At 53.8% G+C, this 20,986-nt stretch overlaps 2 protein-coding genes across 5 annotated transcripts in view; one reads left to right on the top strand and one right to left on the bottom strand.

The window, feature by feature from the left end:
* The window catches only part of ADPRM (ADP-ribose/CDP-alcohol diphosphatase, manganese dependent), a 291,610-nt gene that overhangs the window by 161,059 nt on the left and 109,565 nt on the right, over nucleotides 1-20,986 (bottom strand). The gene's annotated exons all lie outside the window — the stretch shown is intronic.
* Nucleotides 17,151-17,630, top strand: PIRT (phosphoinositide interacting regulator of transient receptor potential channels). Its single transcript, XM_047832686.1, has one exon. It carries the CDS (start codon nucleotides 17,151-17,153, stop codon nucleotides 17,556-17,558), a length of 408 nt encoding a protein of 135 aa, XP_047688642.1. The 3' UTR covers nucleotides 17,559-17,630.

Here is a 20,986-nt window from a genome sequence, read left to right as displayed (position 1 = left end):
TCAGAAGGGAAAAAAGTCAATTTCATCGTATAATCCGTCTTTAATGCAGGTATCCTGGGAAGGGTTTCACCTTCTACGTCAGCCCAGCTGTGTTCAGTAAAAGCGTTTGAAATCAGAAAAAAAAAAAAAAAAAAACAATTAAGTGGTTCCTGCCTAGAAATCCTGTGCTCTCTCTCGAATGTGGGGCAGGTATCAGTAACACGCATGTGCCCTGTCGGGGTGGAGCTTTGGGGGCGGCTGGCAGCACCCGGAGGCCTGAGATGGACGGGGACAAAGGCAGGTGGAGCCAGACAGCGGCCAAGGGGGAAGGGACACAGAGGACTGTCCAGCTCAGGAGACCCTCTCTCCAAATATCCTAGAGCGGGGTGACTCCCAAAAGAGGAGGGCACGGAACAGATCCTTCTGTAGCCTCGGTAGGGTGACCTGTTGACGGTTGTTGGCACCTATTTACCTGTGTGTCTCCTCCCCTGAGGGCAGGGCTGGAATGTTATGTATCTTTGAATCACCAAAATGTCCAGCGTGAGGAAGGAAGGAAGGAAGGAAGGAGAGGAGAAGAAAAGAAGGAAGGAAGGGAGGGGAGGCAGGGAGGGGAGGGAGGAAGGGAGAAAGGAAGGAGGAAAGAGTGGGAGGAGGGAAGGAGGGAGGGAGGGAGGAAGGAAGGAGGAAAGAGTGGGAGGAGGGAAGGAGGGAGGGAGAGACAAAAGGGAGGAAGGAAGAAAGGAAAAGAACAAACACATCCGATTCTTCCTGTGAGGAGGTCAGAAGAGGGTCCAGCTAAGGCAGGGAGAGCCTTGAGCAGCATTTACACGCACCCCTCACGGACTTGATCGCGGCCCCATCCCCATCACCCAAGGCACAGGAAGGTGCTGCTATTTTAGCAAGAGACACTGGGACGCGGTATAAATATTAACGGAAGAATTGCTTAAACATATTAAATAGAATTTCTTTGGGATCACTGCTAGTTCCCAAATTCCATAATGCTAGTATTATTAATAGAAGACTTGGTTAAATAACATACTACAATATTTCTGTCGGATTCCTTATATTCACAACTGAGTGCTTGGGGATTCATAAAGGAGGAAGGGAAGGGTGTATGCTTTCCTACGGTCTTTTCCTTCCGTCTCCTGATCAAGGCCACCATCGCAGACTTTGCCTCTTGAACCAGGATCCCCTCCAGCCTCCCCCACTGCCCCACTCCCACCCCACCTCCCCCTCCAGCCCCTCCACCCCTTTGCCAAAACCTACCACCCCTCCATCATTCTTTTTCCTGATTCCTACGTGTCCTTCAAGACTCATCCTGGCCGTCGCCTCCTTCGAGAAGCCTCTCCCTCCCATCTCAGTTGCCACTCTAGGCCAATCTGTGTTTAAGACGATTGTCCTTTGAATTCTCGAAGAGTTTTTCCTTCTGGATTGCGGGTGTTAGTTTCCTTGTCTTTCTTTTGCCACAAAAATTGTACAGTTCGTTGAGGTCATCTCTTTGTTTACAGTGCCTCGCCTGAAATATGCCCGGCGTGTAACAGGCACACAATAAATATCTGATGAAGCCATGAATGCATGAATCTTTTTAATCATTCAAAATCTAACAAGTCTTAATCCTTTGACATTCTGCAATTGTGGTGACTATTTTTTGTGAGATTGCATTTATCAGCAAACCTCGTGAAGTCGACTTCTCCACCTGCAGATCCAGTGTAATTTACACACCACCCGAAGATCGCTGCCGGCCAAGGAGGGCCACGGAACAATGGAAGTGAACTTCAAATGGTAACACTACCTCACAGGCGCCACGAGATGGCAGCCGCAGCCCAGGAGCAGGCGGCTTCTGGCCTCTGACCGTGCCCTCACCCAGGAGGTCGGGTCTTTGGCCGGCGGCGGCCGTGGTCCCCCTCCCAGCACCTGCACAGCTCCTCCCCAGGGACTCAGGCTTCCTGGAGGGTCCGATGTCCCTGAGTCACCCCCCAGAAGATGTCCCTTCCTCCTGGCTCCACTCTCACTGGCTCCTATAAACTCTACAAGCCCCTTCAGGGGCTCTTCAGGCCCCCACCCCTCCAGCCCCCACCCCACATTATAAAATTCCCTTTGCAGTGGGTGCTCCTGAATCCCCCCTCACAGGACCTGGCCTGGCTGCTCCATTAATTTGTAAGGGACCAAGAAAGGGGGTGTAATAGCTCCTTGGGTGTCCCCCCTCTGCCGCCACCCAAGGAAAGGAGGACATCTTGAGAACTGTCACGGACAAGAAGAAAGACGGATAGGTATAGACAAGGAAAAAGAGGGCCAGAAGAGACAAGAAGAAAGAGGAGCTGAGATGACGGTGGCTGGAGGAGAAGTCACAGCCCTAGGCTCTGTGCAGATGCCTGAGCCAGCAGGAGGGACCAGGAGGGAGACACCTTCAAGAGGACCAAGGCGCCGGACCGGGAGAGATGTAGGGCCACGGAACCCCATCTCGTTGGCTGTGGTGCCCCCATGGAGCACAGGGGGTTCCTCTCTCCCACACCCACAGAACTGCCTTCCCTTTTATGTCCTCTATGTCCGTATCTGTCTTCTTTGCTCTTCCCTAGGGTACAGTCTGGGTCAGAAGCATCACTGGGGTGCTAATATCCTATTAGCATGTTCTCCAAAAGCGATGGTGTTTGGGTTTTTTTCTTTCTTTCTTTTTTTTTTTTTAAGATAGCGAGCTGCCATGATGGTTATGAAATCATAACAAAAAGGCATGGAAGCGGGGCGCCTGGGTGGCTTAGTCGGTTAAGCATCCGACTTCGCTCGGGTCATGATCTCACAGTTCATGGGTTCGAGCCCCGCGTCGGGCTCTGTGTTGACCGCTCAGAGCCTGGAGCCTGCTTCGGATTCTGTGTCTCCCTCTCTCCCTGCCCTTCCCCTGCTCACGCTCTGTCTCTCTCTCTCTCAAAAAATAAATAAACATTAAAAAAATTTTTTTAAAAAGACATGGAAGCAAATAGTGTAAAAGACAGGGTGTCAACGCAGACACCCCCTCATTCGACTTGCAGCCCCGCAGCCAATGATACGCCCCTCCCTGCTTCCCTCCCCACATGAGGATCCAGCTCCCCATCTGGAGGGGCCCTGGCAGGAGCCACTCAGGGCCCCACGGCAGCTCCTAAGGGCTCAGAGACCTGCGGCCCGCCTGGGAGTCCCTATTAGGGAATCCCCATGACACAATGGGGGACGCAGGGAGCGGAGGATGGAAATGATCGCCGCACCCGGGGTCGCCAGTCGCAGTGACCCATCCTACCGGCACGACGGAGAACAGAGAAGCACATACCCAACGCGGACCTGCCTGTGTCACGGGGCTGCCATGAAGACCCCGCGGCACGTAGGCAAAAGGCCTCCATACGTTGTCAGTGTTCCCTCGGCCATTTGTCCCACACTGACCGGGTGCCTCTTCCAGGCCAAGGCACCGTCCTGGGACCCCAGGCTACAGTGAACTGGAGATAAAGCCCTTGCAGAATGGAGGGAAATGCGTCACGGCATCACGGAGGAGGCAGCCAGCCGAATCCAGAAGGCGGGGAGTTGGCTAAGTCAGACAGCCTGGCATCTTCGGGAACCGAACGGCGTGGGCAAGAACAGGGAGTGGCTGCCACAGAGGAAACGAAACTCGGGAGGCATCGCCAGAAGGGCTGGCGCTGGCCAGGATCCCGCTTTCTGGGCACCTGACCATCAAAAGGTGGTTTGGAGACAACCAGGGGCGTGTGAATGTGGACTGAGTGTTACCATTCAGTAGAGTGCTTGCGTTTCACACGTGATTATGATGGCAGCTGTCAGCTGTAAAAAGAGCAAGGAAGGGAGGAAGGAAGTCCTCATCTGTTAAGAGATACAATCTCGACTTGCAGGGATTAACTACAGGACAAAGGTCTGGATTTGCTTATAACACTAAACAAAAATGTAGGAGGGAGTTAAGCGGAACAGAAAAAACGTTGATAATTGAGGCTGGACAGCGGGTATATGAGGGTTCGTTAGAGAACTGTTTTCTCCATTTTGGGGTATGCTAAACTTTCCTTATTTTTAAAATCTTTATTTATTTATTTTGAGAGAGAGAGAGAGAGAGCAGAAAAGGGACAGAGAGACAGGGAGACAGAGAATCTCAAGCAGGCTCCACACCATCTGCCCAGAGCCCGACACAGGGCTTGAATGTACGAACCACGAGATCATGACCTGAGCTGAAGCCAAGAGTCAGACACTCAACCGACTGAGCCACCCGGGCGCCCCTCCACAGTTTTTTTTATTTAAAAACGTGCGCCAACAAGTTTTGGAGGACTGGGGCAGGACAGATGATCATCAAGAACAGAAGAAAGGCTGTGGATGCCCAGAGGAGGAGATGTGGACCCAAGGAGGGGGGCTTGGGGAAGTTAGAGAAGAGGTGAGACCAGATCGGGTCCAAGTGGGCAGAAGGGACATTCTAGGCAAGGAGAGCCCATGTGTATGGGCACAGAGGCTCCGGATGCTCCTATTAAGGTGACTGGATGATCCTGCTTTGCTTGGAACTGGCCTGGTTTAGCACTGGAAGTCCCCGTGCTGTGTCCCAGAGACCTGGGTGGCTGGTCGCCCCACCAATCCCACCCTGGAGCATCGGGCTAGCCGGGCAAGAGGGAGCAGAGCTGAGCCGGAGCGGCTGGGAGCTTCGAGATGCAGGATAAGAGGGCTGAGGGCCATCACCCAGGCAACGCCAGGCCAGCTTCCTGCCCCTTGCGTAGCACAAAGTTACAGCATCCCTTTCTGCGGGGATGGCTGGAGTCCACTGCCCGGGGACCAAGCCGGCTTCTCACGCCTCTTCATCCGTCTCTCCGGCGATGAGGCTGCAGACAGCACGACTTCAACCCTGGACACTGTCTCCTGGACCCCAATCCCCCTTAATCTGCATACGTGCTTATATGTGCACATACATACACACAAGTGCACAGACCTACATGTATGTCGTATACGTGCACAGACGACATTACATAGCTTTGTTCATTAAGCACTTGCTATGTGCATTTGCTTATTCAATCCTCACATAAACCCCCTGGGGTAGTCATGAGCACATCTACTTAATGAGTGAAGGAATCAAGGCTCAGAGAAGTTGAGTGACTTGTTCAAGGTCAAATATAAGGACAGCAACATACCTCACATGCCTACGTCAGAGGGCTCTGTGGGGCAAGCAGTGAATTATTACACATACGAAGCATGTACCCTGGCGTCTGACGTAGACAAAAGTGCTCAGTAAGGGCCGATCTCGCCCACGACCATGTGACGCCACCTTCCCACACCCTGTGGACAGTGGAGAAAGCATAGGCGTCTGGACTCGGGGGAAGAAAATGAATGATTATTTGCGTTGCGGAATAATTCACCCCCGTGTGTCTTCACAAGAGAAACGGATCTTACACAGATTTGAGCGTAGAGGCGAGAGGCAGCGACAGAAGGGCATCCCCCAAAGCCTTCCGGTCAAGTTCCCAGGGACACTCACCCCCTGAGAAGACACCATGCGGCTCTCACGGTCTCTTGTCATGTATTACACGGCCCGCCCGGCCATCTGTCTGGGGTCTTTCCAGTCTGGAAACTTCCTGTTCATGTCAGGGGTACAGAAATCAAGACGGCAGACATGGAATATTCCCACGCCTGCCTCGGTCTTGCGTTTGCCAGCTCACTCCTGGGGGAGCCTCTACGGGGGAGCATGGGGGAAGCCCCCCAGTGTACTGGGGCCAGTGGCAAGGACCCTCCCCTACCCTGAGCCGCACAGCCAGTTAGTGGAGAAGGGCAGGGCCAGTCTGGCGCTCAGGGTCTCGGGCAATTTTGTCGGCTTCTGGGTGCCCCTCAGCACCTTGAGGGTGGCCAAGCCAACCCTTCGTAAGCAGCTTCTATAAGCCCAACTGCAGAGGTAGGAACACCGCCCCACCATTGCAAAGGCTGCCACCGTCTTCTTTCCATCACTAACACGAAAAGCCACAGGGGCATAACCGGTTCAGAGATGCCTGGGCCTGGGGTGGGTCCCATATGTCGTCAACATATGGCACCCACCCACAGGCACTGGGCAGGGGGGGGTGGGTTGGTTCCCAGAGGCGTCCCTGCCACCTTGGAACCGAGGACGTTAAATAAGCATACACCTGCCCTCTCTGACTTCCAGAACAAACAGAGCTCCCAGATCTCATTGTCACGGCCTGCCCCGTAGAGCGCGTGCAGAGCCTCTGAGCCCACCCTCTGGTAGCCCCATTGCCATCTCCTCCACCACCATCACGCAGTCCACCGACCCGGAAACTCCAGCTCTCCCGATTCCCGAGAAGCGGCCCTGCCCCGAGACCAACCGAAGGCACATCTCCTCCAAAACTTGAAGACAGACCGCACAGAAGCTTCATTAATTTTGCACAAGATTCGTCTAATAGTGGCTGAAAAGAGAGGAGACAAAGCCACCGGACGTTGCCTGTGCCAGCAGCCCGCCAAGGGTTAACCCATTAGCCCATATCCTGGTGAGCTCATCCCCACTGGAGCCTGCTCAGTGGCTGGGATTCACTGCTCACCAGCTCCTGGAGGGGGCCGGGGAGGCTTTCTCCAGGGCTGGGATGAACAACTTGAACAGAAACTCATTGCCGGGTGCCTCCCCCACCGTGCAAGCTGCCTCTGATTCCCAGGTTCACCGTCCTCTCCTGGGACCCCGAGGACAGTAAGTAAGGAGGGGACTGGTCCCCTCTGCCCTTCCGTTTCCCCGGAGAAACGAGATGATTTTTCACTGTGCTTTAGAGCGTGTTCAGTCTTGGAACTGGAATTGGGAAGGCCGATATGAATGAGGGGTAAAGGAGACGGGGGCTGTGCCTGGGGACGGGGGTGGGGGGGAAGCGGCCACCGGCAGGCTGGGGGGACCGCCCAGGGCGAGTGGTGGCAGGAGAGGAGGGGGCGCCCTGCTATGCACCTGGGAGAGCAGAAGCTGTTGTGCAGACAGCTAGATGTACAGCATCCAGCCTTTACCCCTGGCAGCTGGGAGGGGCAGGGAGGGCCGGGCAGGGACCTCAGTCTCAAACCTGGGCAGAGGCGGGAACAAAATCGCCAGACGGCCAAGCGCCAGGCTGCCCTCAGCTCCCAGAGTGCACGGGCGGGACCTCACGCCCAGAATGTCCTCCCGTGCATCCCAGATATCAGACCTCGGCGTCTGCCTGTCCCTCCCTGCCGCAGGTGCGGCAGGCGCCGAGGGCGGGTGCCAGGGAGACAAGGTGCAGCAAGCTGGCCGGGGCGGGCTTCGTCTCAAAAGGCGAAACCCGGACAGGAACGTGCAGGGTGAACGTGTGCCACGGGGACCAATCCTCCCCGTGAAAGCAGACGTTACCACCTGAGCTATTTTTTTCCACCTCGTTACTGGGCAGGGTCTGGATGCTGGCCCGGTGACACGAAGGGGGAGGTGAATGGCACTGTCTGGGTGGAGTATGGCCTTTGGGGAACTTCCCTTCCCAGAAGTGCTGTGAGCAGGTGACAGATGGGTGGCCGAGCTGTGGGGACAGCGGCAGCGCGTTCAGAAACGTTTGCTGTAGCCTCTACGTTATCAGCCCAGGAGCCGGGCCCCGCTCACCTCATCAGAAGGGGGTCACTGGTGGGGACTCCGGCGGAGAGAGACAGCACGACCCTCCGTGTCTCAGGAATGTCACAGACAGACCCACGCATGGGTCTTTCTCAGGAATAACCAATCGTGTTATTTCCGCCACTTGTATTTTGTGGCCTGCCCTCCCCCTCTTCTCCCACCGGGTGACCCTGCTCTCTGGCCCCAGCGTCCATCAAGGGGGGGGGGGCCTCTCTCCGAGCTCTGCTTTCCGTCCTTACGCTTCCCAGAATAGCCCCAGCTCCTGCCAGGGGAGGGACAGACAACTCCAGGCCCAAGCACAGCGGGGTCCCTTAGGAGGGTTCCGAGACCGCTTAGCGGGATGCCCAGCCCAGATCCAATTTCTCATAAACAACAAAAGAAACTTTTGGTGTCTGTCTCACGTGGGATAACGCACATTCTTATACCCCCCCCAAAAAAAGCACTTGTTTTTTTTTTTATCTGAAATTCAGATTTACTGGCACCCTGTCATTTTATTGGCGAAATCTAGCAATGTGACACTATGGACCGAGTACTGGCGCATTCAGAGAAGGGCGTGGCCAGCGAAGGGCCGAGGCGAGGATGTGCGGGAAGGCACTGGTGGGAAGCCAGGAATGGGGGCAGCGAAGACGGGACACGGGGAAAGACAGGGCTCCCATCTCTGAGAAAGCATGGTCAAGGGTGTGGGGCCAGGCGGTTCTGGACCTTAGTGTCCCTATCTGTAAAACAGGAGGGATTAGGACAGTGCTGCCCCCCGAGAGCCAGGAGGCAAAGGGACCAGGCGTTTTAGCTCCATCTGAGTGACAGTGGTGGGGACTCTGTGTCCTCTCCGGCCGCTCCGGCCCCTGCTCAGGGGCCCCGGCTCCAGCCCCTGGCCTCCTCGATGGCTCTACCCAGCACCGCCAGGCCTTACCCGGCACCCAGTGCAGCCACCACTGGACTTCAGTGTGCTGCCTGGGCCCCATTCCCAGTGTCCTCCCCACTCATCGTTCCCTCGGTTTGGAAAGAACATTGAAACTGTCCCCAGGCGGAGCAGGATAGGCTCGAACTCAGGCTCCGGAGCCACCCAGACTCCCAAACTCCCCTTCTGACCCTGGCTCGCTACTCACCACTGAGTAACTTTGGGCAAGCCACTTAACCTCTCTGATGCTTAGCTTCCTCACCATTGACAGATGCCAGTCCATTAGAGGCCGGGGGTGGGGGCGTGGGCAGCATGCCCGCCTGGCCCCTCACAGCCGCCTCAGCGCCCCCCCGCTTTGCCAATCCCACCCTACCAGCCCCGCTCAGGTCAGGGGGTGTCGTTGACAACAATCGGGTGGAAGAAACAGGACTGGGCACTTGATGCTGGCCAGTTCTCACCTTCCCCGCCCCCACGGTCCCAACCAGAGACGGGAAAGCAAGCAAATTCGCAGGGTGAGCTCCACTTGCCGGCAAAACCCTCTCCTCCTGCTCCTGCCAAAGCTCCCCTGCTTTTTGAATCATTTAACTTAACAAGCGTCTGCTGTGTCCCCAGACTCAGCAAAGCACCGAGCACTGAGCGAACCTGCTGGAGAGCGTAGGGAGTTGAGAAAGCCCCAGCCCCAGCCCCTCAAGGGATCTGGGAGGGGACGGAACGCTCTCAGTCCCAAAGAAGGTACAGACACTGTCTGCTCACCTCCAGGGCACTAATTCACTCACTTCGCTTCCAACCTCCATTCCCTACGTTTCAGACGCTCAGGGAATCTGCTGGATGACAAGTATTTGGTCCTTATTATCCGGGACACTCGCTGCCGCTCACCAGCTCGCATAATCCACACACACACACACACACACACACACACACACACACACACACACAGCACCAGACCATTTGCATGTTGGCAGATGAATAGGTGACCTCGTGAGAAAAAGCCCAAATCTTCCAGCCAGTTCTCTCCCCTCTCGCTGGAGACATCTCTTCACCTCATTTGTCAGAGACACCACTGAGCAAGCAACTATGCGCAGAAGAGTGAAGGAACGCGCACGCCCTGAGCTCCTCTGCATGGAGGGAGACTGGCTTCCTAGTATCTAGCAGAGGATAGCACATGGGAGTTGTCGCAAAGCATTGTGGTGTTGGTGAGCACTGTTTGCAGAACACTGCATAGCAACCTGGGGGATACGAGGTCAACAGCCCCACACAGAAATGACACATGTAGACGGGGTCTCCGAATAAGTGCACCATCACGAGCACGTGGTAGATGAGTAGACCAGCTCTAACAAGATTAAGGGATGGTCCTGTGGGTCCCTCCCTCCTGGAGAAGATCATTGAGGCCACCGGACCCAGTCTTTGCTCCATCCAAGGCCCCCTGGCTCACTGCAAGTCTGTGTTTCCCCTCAAGGGATGGTGTCTTTCCAGAAACAAGGTGGACAAACTCTTAGCTCTCTCTCTCTCTCTCTCATCTGCATTTTCTGTCCCAGTTCCTAATTTCTCCAAGAAGCACCTTCTCTACCTTTCTGGATTTCCTCTTCATCAGTATCAGTTATACAGTCTTTCCTGTAAGAGCCAAGTGACTCCCTCACCTTCCAGATCTCCCTATAACATCTCCACCCTATTCTGGGGTCATTTTGCCTCTGCCCACACCTCTCATTTTCCTGGGTAACATGTTTCACCCTATCTCTCTATCTCTCTATCTACCCATTCATCCATCCATCCATCCATCCACCTTATCTATCTATCTATCTATCTATCTATCTATCTATCTACCTACCTATCTATCTATCATCCATCCACTCTATCTATCTACCTATCTATCCATCCATCCATCCATCTTATCTATCTATCCATCCATCCATCCACCTTATCTATCCATCCATCCATCCATTCATTTTTTCTATCTATCTATCTATCTATCTATCTATCTATCTATCCATCCATCCATCTATCTTTCTATTTAGAGAGCACACGAGTGGGGTGGGGTAGAGAGACAGAGAAAGAGAGACAGAGAGAGCATCCCAAGTAGGCTCTACATCCAGCCCAGCACAGAGCCAGACATGGGGCTCCAAGTCACAACTCTGAGAACATGACCTGAGCCGAAATCAAGAGTCGGACGCTCAACCAACAGAGCCAACCAGGCACCCACTTCTTTCTTGCTCACGCCCATTTGCTGGATCCCCACATTCCATCATTCGGCCTCAACCCTTATCGACATTCTGCCATTCTCGGTTCAGCTGTATTTCCACCTACTCCCTACCATGACCCATCAATTATTTTTAGGGTTTTAATGGTCCTTTTATCTGTGGGGTGCAATTTACACACATGGAAACGCACAGGTCTTAGTGTGCCACATGGGCAAATGGGCTCCCCCCGCCACGAAACTCACACCAACACCACGCACAGAACATTTCCGTTTGCTCCAGGGAAATCCATTAGTTCCTTCCTGCAATTCCCTTCCCTACAATGACTGTTTTGAGTTTGTCGCCTTCAATTCGTTCTTAGAAGCTTCCAGAATGTCCTATAAATGGAAATATACAACATATGTCCTCTTTCATAAATCTGATTTCTTTCACCCGGCATGTCTATGAGACTCATCCATGCCGCATGTGTCTCAAAAGTTTTGTTCCTTTTCCTTGTTCATTCATTTTTATTGCCTGGCATTCCGCTGTATGGATCCACACTTTGCTGTTGGGTTGTTTCTGGTTGGGGTGCTGTGGGTGAAGGTCCTGTATGAATATTCTTACACAAGTCATTAGTAGGCATAGGCTTTCATGTCTCTTGGACAAATAATTAGCTGGGGGTGGAACTTCTAGGAGGAATAAGGTAGGTGTGTGTTTAACTTCATAAGAAACTCCCAAGCTTGTTTTCCAAAGTGCACCTGCCATGTTATGTCCCCACCATCAGCATACGAGAGAGTTCTGATTGCTCCCCGGTTCACCGTTTTAAATACTAACCATTCTAGTGAGCGTGTGGCTGTATCTCCTGGTGGTTTTAATTTGCATGTCCCTGTTGAGTATCAGCATCGAGCACTTTTTCATGGGGTTCTTGTCCATCTGTTTACCTCCCTTTGTAATGGTATGTCTAAATATTTTGCCCATTTTATTTACTTTTTAAAAATATTTTTTAATGTTTATTCATTTTTGAGAGAGAGACAGAGCTTGAGCGGGGGAGGGGCAGAGTGAGAGGGAGACACAGAATCGGAAGCAGGCTCCAGGCTCTGAGCTGTCAGCACAGAGCTGGACACGGGGATCGAACTCGAACCATGAGGTCAAGACCAGAGCTGAACTCGGATGCTTAACTGACTGAGCCACCCAGGGGCCCCTCTTCTCAGTGGCTTTTAATGAACAGGAGTTTTCAGTCACGATGAGGTCTTACTTGGTTAAGATTTCGTTCTTGGTTATTGCCTACTCTACCCTGAGGACGCTCGCCTGCCTCCAGATCACAACGGTGTTCTCCTCTGTTTCCTCCTAGAATCTTTACAGTTTTAGCTTTTATGTTCAGGTTGTGCCCGTGATCTGTCTCAGATTAATTTTTTTGTTGATGCGGTGGGGTGGGGTCGAGTTTCATTTTTTTCCCTTTGGAACATCAGTTGGTCCACACTGCTTGTCCAAAGGACTTTCTTTTCCCAGTCGAATTGCTCCTGTTGTCAAAAGGCATTTGTCCTTGGTTATCGTCTTGCTTGCTGGGTCAGTTGCTAGAGACCATGGCCTGACTTCCTAAAAGTCAGACTTACAGATACCAGGTTGGCTTCCTGGGCTGATTCCTGCAGACTGTGGGTCAGAGTTCTGACTTTATATGTGGTCTGGTCATTGTCTATATGTATATTCAGACTCCCATCATCATAAGCTTTTGCAAACATTCACAAAAGTAGAGAGGTAGTATAATAATGAACTTCTAGATAGCCACCACCCAGATTTAATAACATTAAGCATTTTGTCATATTGCATCCAGAGTTTAATGTTTTTGTGTGAATCACAGCATCATAGCATTTCTCCCCTGTATGATGTTTCAAGACGCATCTCCGTATCTTTAAGACATTTGCTTTTGGGGGCGCCCTGGGTGGCTCAGTGGGTTGAGTGTCCAACTTTGGTTCAGGTCATGTTCTCGCAGTTCACAAGTTCGAGCCCCGTGTCAGGGTCTGTGAGGACAACTCGGAGCCTAGATACTGCTTTGGATTCTGTCTCTCTCTCTTTCTCTGCCCCTCACCCACTCACGCTGTCTCTCTCTCAGAAATAAACATTAAAAAAAATTTAAGACATTTGCTTTTGTGTCCACAATAGCGTTACCAAATACAAATTTTTATTTTTTAATTGTTTTAATTTTTATGTTTATTATTTTTGCGACAGAGAGAGTGCAAGTGGGGGAGGGGCAGAGAGAGGGGGACCGAGGATCCGAAGCGGGTTCTGTGCTGACAGCAGCAAGCCCGATGCGGGGCTCGAACTCACGAACTGCAAGATCATGACCTGAACAGAAGTCAGATACTCAAGCAACTGAGCCACCCAGGCGCCCTGCAAATACAAATTTTTAATTCTTAGTGTCATCTAACCCAATCCAAATTCAAACTTCCTTAAAATTATCCCCAAATGTCTTTATATAATGGGTCTGTTCTAGTCAGAATCCAAAAAGGGGAACATGTTGCCCTTAGTTACGCCTTTTAACTATCTCTGTTTAAACATTTTATTGCTATTTAATGTGCACACAGAAAACTAGTCATATCATGAATATACAGCACAGACACACCCATGTAACCCGCGGTAGCCAGACCAAGAATCAGAACATTACAGCACCCCAGAAGTTTCCATTGTGTCCCCCACCCGCTACCCCCACCAAAGGGAACCACTATCCCTAATTGCAAATAGCACAGATTTTGAATTTTATGTAAATGAAATCTCATGTTATGTAAATGGGGTTTTATGTAAACGGAGGTGTGTCTGGCTTCTCTCGGTCAGTGTTGTGTTTGGACATAAGTGCATGTTCCTTCGTGCTTGGGCTTGTCAGCTCGTGATTCTTTCCTTCTCGCGGCTGTGTGGTCCCAATCCAGGGAGCCATCTTGGCGCCAGCCTGCAGCCTGCCCAACCCCAATCGTGTGGCTAAGTCTGCCTCCTGATGCTCCAAACATGGTCTCCAGGTTAGAGGGACCCATCCTCCCTTCTCAGATGGCTGCTCTGAGGGCTGAGCCCCACATTCAAATCTCTGGTGAGTCCAGAAGCCCCGGCATCTCCGGCCTTCCTTCCACTGTCTCCTCTGCCAGCCCAACTTTGGGGCCTCAGTCCTTGTCCACCTCTGAGATGTCAAGGACATTAAAGGTGGGTGTGTTCGTTTTGGGTGGGGGGTTGCTGTACTAAATTACCACAGACTCAGTCACTGAAAACAACGAAAGTTTATTCTCTCATGGTTCGGGAGGTCAGAGTACAAAATCAAGGTGACGTCGCAGCTGGTTCCTTCCGGAGGTTCTGAGGGAGAAGCCATGCCATGCCTCTCTCCTCGCTTCTGGCCACTGCTGCAATCCTCGGCTGTCCTTGACCTGTGGAAGCATCACTTCGACCTCTGCCTCCGTCTTCAGGAAGGCTTCCCTCTGTATGTCAAATTTTCCTCTCCTTCCTCTTAGAAGGACGTGGTCATTGGACTGGTCTCTTTGAGAATGATCTCCTCTGCAGACCCTTGCCTTAATTACACCTGCAAAGACCTTGTATCCAAATAAGGTCACATTCTGAGGTTCTGGGTGGACAATTCAACCCACTGCAGGGAGGGAGGGACCCCCAGCATCCACAGGCAGCACCCTTTGGGCTGGATCTTCACCGCCAAGCGGTGGAAATGACTACCCAGAGAGAAAATCCTACTGGGGACGTCAATACATCCACATAAGAAACCAGGCTGCACTAACCGGCACAAAGTCCCCTCGCTAGGACCTCATAACACGCTCTGTGATGCCCCTCCTTACCCCCAGCCCGTAGGGGAAAAGATCACTTTACAAACAGCTGCGTGGCTTATGCAAAGAGACCACAGGACCCAAGGGGAAGGGAACACCTGGGCGCCTTTACTTACAAAAGCACATCCGCCATATTCTTCAAAGTCATTGGACACAGAGATCCAAATAGCCTCTCTCTAGATGAGCGTACATGAACGTGAATATCTATATTCTGAAGGCAAGGCAATTTTACAGCTCTTATTTCCTCCGTGGCAAAGGGGAGGGGTCTATGACCGCTTGTGGTAGGAAGGGGGAGCATTATGGTTCGGGGACGGGGACGTGGGGGACAACACCAGGTCCAGTGGTTCAGGCCTGAGCTGCTGCAGGGGTGAAGGAGGATGGGAGGTGAGGGATTAAGTTTGAGATGAGCACTGGGAGGGAAGCGTTGGAGGAGAAACCATTCGCTCAGTGATGCTGCTGTTCGTGGAAGAGCCTTGATAAAGAGGAAGCAGCAGTTCCAGAGTGTTCCAAGCTCTGGACACCATCTCCTTTATCCCAAGTTGCCTTTCCTTTCTCTCTCTTTTTTTTAAAGTTTATATTTATTTATTTTGAGAGAGAGATGGAGAGCAATCGGGGGGAAGGACAGAGAGACAGAGAGAGAGAGAGAGGGAGGGAGAATCCCAAGCAGGCTCTGCACTGCCAGCACAGAGTCCGATGCGGGACTTGAACCCACAAACTGTGAGATCATGACCCGAACCAAAATCAAGAGTCGGATGCTTAGCCAACTGACTGAGCCACCCAGGGGCCCCTATCCCAAGCTACCTTTCACCCAGGAGCCAATACCATGACTTCCAGACATGCACCCCTCTCCGTATTTGGGTCTGACTCACCCTATTTGGTGGGGGGAGCCCACTGTGACTGGGATGAACTGCCCACCTTCCCCAACACACCTTTTGCTGTTGGAAATTGCTCTCTGGTGCCCCACTCACACAGAGTAAACCCCATCCTGGGGCCTGATCCAACAGGACACAGAAGAAGAGGTTGGAGGAAGAGTCTCAGGCCACCTGGAGGAGGGAAAGGGCGGGAGCTGAGGACCAAAGACAGTGGATCCAAGGAGGGAGGAGAGCAGGGGCTGGAGAGAGCGCTGCTTGCAGAAAGTCACCCCAGGCAGGCAGGGGCCCTGCAGAGAACAGACGGAGAGTCTGTGGCTCTGGGGACCTGAGAGGACAGAGTGGCCAGCATGGTCCCAGAGCTCAGCTCTGCCTGGACTTCATGTGGGGAGGCTCCGGGCTCTGCCAGGAAGAACGGAGACAAGCAGTGTCGTAAAGAAACGCGGATTTAGGGGCGCCTGGGTGGCTCAGTCGGTTAAGCATCCGACTCTTGGTTTTGGCTCAGGTCATGATCTCACGGGTCATGAGGTCCAGCCCCACCCCTGCACTGACAGGGCAGAGCCTGCTTGGGATTCTCTCTCTCTCTCCCTCTCTCTCTCTCAAAATAAATAAACATTACAAAAAAGTGGTGGATTTATGCTCAGGATCATCGAGAGGGAGGGAGGAAGGAAGCAGAAAGGAAGTTGTCTTCTGACTTGCTCACTACCCGATGGGGATGTCGCATCTCTAGGGCACGAACCCTGCACCAGACCATCTGGAGGCAAGTCAAGGACAGGAATCCGGGCGGTGACGGTGACTCGGTGAAGACCTCCCCTCCCCACCCCCCGGGTTCTCCCAGCCTCCCCTTCCTCCCACACACAAAAAGTACCTAAAATACCAGGAAAAGTGTCTAAATCCAGCCATTCATCTTAGTGCCTTATTGCAAATACATAGGCATTGGCACTCGAACTTGATAAAGTTTTTTTTTTTTTTTTTTTTTTTTTTTTTGAACGAAAGTTCAAAAATGCTGCGTTCAAGGCCCCTGAGCTAGCACAGCTCTGGTGGAAAGCTTTGGCTTTCCAGGTAAGTGGTGCCTCTCGGAAGCTCCAGAACTGCTCTGCACAGGTGACCAGCCAGGGGAGGAGAGGGCTCTGGTGACCGAGAGGTACACACACGGGTTCTGGATGCGAAATCCAAACAGGTGGTGGGATCGACTCCACTCCTTTACCCGCTAAAGAATGGGAAGGTAGGAATCTGATTTGATGTAACTCATGAGGAGGGTGGGGAAAGGGGGCATTTAGATATCAAAAAGGTCACACTCTGAGCCCGGGGCATGACTGTCCAGTGCTGAAAAAGCACATAAAATCCTGGGCCGTGCTGTTCTCCAGTCCATACACAGTCTGGTGTTTTAAGAGCAAGAGAGGGGTGCCTGCGAGGCTCAGTCGGTTAAGCGTCCAACTTCGGCTCAGGTCACGATCTCGCAGTTCGTGGGTTCGAGCCCTGCGTCAGGCTCTGTGCTGACAGCTCAGAGCCTGGAGCCTGTTTCGGATTCTGTGTCTCCCTCTCTCTGCCCCACCCACCATTTGTGCTTTGTCTCTCTCTCTCTCAAAAACAGATAAACATTAAAAAATTCTTTAAAAAAAAAAGGAAAAAAAAGAGTAAGACAAAAAGCATGCCAGGGAGTGGTTTCTTATTTATGTGGATCTCGTCTGACTTTCTTTTTGGCTTTAGCACAAAGCCAGGCATCGCCCTCCGCTGAGAGCCAGGCTGCAGACGGATGCTGAGAACAGGAAGGGCGTGTGAGGACCGCTTTGGCTTCACCCCTGCTTCTAACTGTTGCGGGTACCGGGTGCCCAGTCCCGAGGAGCCGTGACAATGGAGGCTCTCCCCAGGGCCCTGGAGGTCGAGGAGAAGTCTCCGGAATCCAAGGACCTGCTGCCCAGCCAGACCGCCAGCTCCCTGTGCATCAGCTCCAGAAGTGAGTCTGTCTGGACCGCCACCCCCAGGAGTAACTGGGAAATCTACCGTAAACCCATCGTCATCATGTCGGTGGGGGGCGCCATCCTGCTCTTCGGCGTGGTCATCACCTGCCTGGCCTACACCCTGCACCTGGGCAACAACAGCCTTAAGGTCCTTAAGATGATAGGGCCCGCCTTCCTGTCGCTGGGACTCATGATGCTGGTGTGCGGGCTGGTGTGGGTGCCCATCATCAAAAAGAAACAGAAGCAGAGACAGAAGTCCGTTTTCTTCCAGAGCCTCAAGTCCTTCTTCCTGAATCGCTGATGGCGGCCAACAGCTCTGTTCTCCCTGCCGCCCCGCCCCCTCCACCGGGAGGAGATCTGACAAGGACATCAACATCCCCATCTTCTTGGGGGTGGGGCTAGCCATAAAGCAGACCAGCGAAGCCTCTTCCTGGCCCTGCGGGGAAGAGCTCAGGGCTCCGAGTGCAGCTGGAGGGGGCTGCTGGCTGTGTCTCATTTAGGCTCTCTGTAACTGCCCTGCCTCCCCTTAGACGCTGGCCGCAGGCATCCCCTTTCAAGGCTCACTCCCTGCTCCTGCATCCAGGTACCAGCCATCTAACTCTCTCCGCAGAGCGCTATGCATGTTGGGAAATTCCTCCGGCCAGGCCGTGCCCCAAGGAGAGCCTCCTGTTTCTGCATCTGAGTGCCTGAGCTGGATTCGCCCATTTGCACCCGAACTGACTGGTAGAGGTCCCTCACAGAAGAGCCAGAAGACTGGTCTGGCTCCCTGTGTTCACCAGCCCCAGCTCTCTCTGTGGGCAAGATACTGATTGGCATTTCAAGAGACGAGACGAGTCACATGTATAAAACACGGCGAAGAGTGAACAGTAAGGGTGGCCAGGGAGAAACGCTTTGGAAGAAGGCGCGTCCCCCCTCCCCCGACCCCAGAAAAGGCGCTGGGAGTCAGCCAGCTGAGGAAATTTAACTCCGGGTTATAGAGTTTTTACATCAGAGGTCGTGTGGGCTGGACTGGGGGTGTCACAGTTTGACCTTCTAGCTCCCCTGTGAACTTGACAATTAGCCAAGCAAAAGTGCATGTTGCCCTGACTCCCCCTTTCCCCCTGTCTACCCGGCCCCACCCCCAATTCTAGAACAGCAAGACAGAGACCGCAGAGGGATTCTGTAAGATTGTTCTGTCCTTCACCTCCATCGAGGACCAGAGACCACGCGCCGCACCTGAACAGTCTGTGGGTTTCCAGAGAGAGAGGATTTGCTTTAGAAAAATCCCAATGTCTGGTCTCCCTGCCTATAGCCACCGAAGGAGCGAACATTTACTGGGCGCCCTTCTCCAGGGCCAGGCCCTGGGATGGGAACCGGCCAGACAGCTTCATTCCAAAGCGAGACATATGGCCAGGCCGAGGTGCGGCTGCAACACCCGTGCTGGGCGCCCTATGGGGGAAACGTGGCAGGTGCAGGAACACAGAGGGGGCATCTCGCCCAGACAGGGGAGAGGACGGAGGGATTGGGGACTGTGCCATTGGAATGGAGGACAACAGGAAAGATAAGAGCTAGCAAAGGGGGCGGGGGGCGGGGGGCGGAAATTTGGGGGGCAAAAGTCCAGGTGGGGGACGGGGGAGGGGAGGGAGCTTAACGAAATTAGGCAACTGCACGGCAACTTCCTGCCTCTTGGCCTGCTTCCCACCTGCCTTAGTGCAGCCTCTCCAGGGGCCACGATGAGGCCACAGACCGGAAGGGGGTTTCCAGGGGGTCCACCAAGCAGAGAGCACCCGTGAGGTAAGCGCTCCCCAAATCTGGGGCTTAGGGTGAGCAGAGGCTCTGAGGTGACAGACCAGGAGGCTGCCCTGGGCCGGGCCAGAGGTCCAGTGGAGAGCACGGATAACGAGGTGTGAAGGGAGGGCAGCCTCTCTAGGGTTTCTGGGCCCTGCTCCCCTGTCACCGTGGCAACCCCCCCCCCCCAACAAGCCTCCAGTATTTCCATCCTCTGTGGTAGTTCCAGATGCAGAGTCAGAACCTCACCTAGGTCCTTCTGCATCATGGGAAACTCCATGGAGGCAGGTACCTGTCCCAGGGGGCCACCCCTGCCCCACCCACCTGAGAAGCTGAGAAGCCAGAACTTGGGGGGCCCGTGGCCTTTGGGGCTTCACCCAAAACGACCATGTGTCTCATTCGGACAGCGTAGCCAGGTCCTCTAGCTGAACTGTCCCCTGCATAAGGCGGTCAAGTCCCGTCTGGGGTGCACTGCAAGTGCTTTGTCCTTAACTGTCGTTCTAGTGCCTCGAGTGACAGGGCTTACAGACCATCTACCCGCCTTTCTCTGGCCTGAATGCAGATTCCGCAGCGGCCCTATACTATCACTCTCGCCTCCCCTGATGCTTTCTTACGTGAGAGTAAACAGGACGGGCTCTCAGCTCGCTCACTGGGAATCCACATTCCCTGTGTCTCCCTACGTCCGCCCCAAAGCTCGTGGTCTGGGCGCAGCCGTGGTAGAAAGGCCCATGTGGAGGCTACTGTTATGTACGTCTTGCTGGGAGTCTGGGGGCAGCCATGACTCTAGGAAGTATCCAAGGTCTGGACTCACCTGGAAGTTTCCAGCAATGCTTGCCCACGCGCCCTGCCCCTTAAGCTAGCATCTCAGCAAGAATAATGAGGAAACATCCCCCGAGAATCACTCATCACCATTGGGATCTCCGCACATGGGCGTGGACCAGGGAACATGCCAGCATCACGCTGAGGGGCTTTTGCCAAAGGCCATCGCCGCATGGGACGCTGCGGCGTCTGCGCAGCTGGTCTGGAATGTGGCCCAGGCCAGGCGCCGCATTTCTGGGGGAAAGCATCTCCACCGAGACTCTTCCGGTGCCCGTGGATCGGAGGACGGGACCGGCATCCACGTGTCTCTGCTCCGCGGACTGTACCCTTCCACCCACAGCTGTTCTGTTCGGGAGATTTTGTCTTAATCTGAGTCCTTAAAGGAACTGACGTAATGTTGAATCGTGCGCTCTTTCTCGGTGTCCCCTGCGTTTTCATTCTCTCCCACCCGGAGTCCCAAGACTGTCCCCACGGGTCCTCGCCGCCCCCCCCCCCCCCGCCCCCCGCCAGGAGCTGATAGCCCCTCTCTGAGACGCTGAGGTCGCAGACAGAGCGAACGCCCCTGACTCTTTCTTTCCCCACAAGCCCAGCACTGAGACCAAAAAGAGATATGGGAAAAGAACCTTCCGGGATGAATCAGCGGGGCCAGGGTGAGGCAGGCGGCGACCTGGGGGTCAGCCTGTCGACGTCGCCGTGAACTCAGGACAGCGAGCACAGGAAGGGGGCACGTGGCCTCCCTCTGCCTCCCAAGTCCTTCTTCCTCCCTCCTGGCCCAGTCTCTTCTGCTTCTCTGGGTCTTACAACCTGGCCCTCTGCTACTTGGCCCCCGCACCAGATTCACCGTGTCCTCGATGTCCTGCCCGCCTTGTCCTTAACGGGAGAAGAAAGGCCGGCTCTGGGTCTGGATGAACACGCAGTGATGGATTCCTCTCTCGGTTCCTGCAGCATTGCCAGACTCACAACACCTCGTCCCCGCCTGTCCCTGCTCCCCGCCCCCCCTGCGCCCATCACTTTGTCACTATCTCCAGAGGTGACTGGAAAACTACACCCCACAACCCCTGAATGTGTCTGATAGGAGGTGTGCATGACGGGACTGCCCGAGCACGTGCCTGGTGAAGTTTCCGGGCTGTGGGGTGCGTCAGC

This window comes from Prionailurus viverrinus, chromosome E1, assembly GCF_022837055.1.
Source record: "Prionailurus viverrinus isolate Anna chromosome E1, UM_Priviv_1.0, whole genome shotgun sequence".
In the NCBI taxonomy this organism is placed as follows: domain Eukaryota; kingdom Metazoa; phylum Chordata; class Mammalia; order Carnivora; family Felidae; genus Prionailurus; species Prionailurus viverrinus.
This window is presented reverse-complemented; position numbering and strand designations above follow the sequence as displayed.

Excerpts from the sequence above, each read along its gene's own strand:
- PIRT (XM_047832686.1), top strand. The coding sequence starts at position 17,151 with ATGGAGGCTCTCCCCAGGGCCCTGGAGGTCGAGGAGAAGTCTCCGGAA.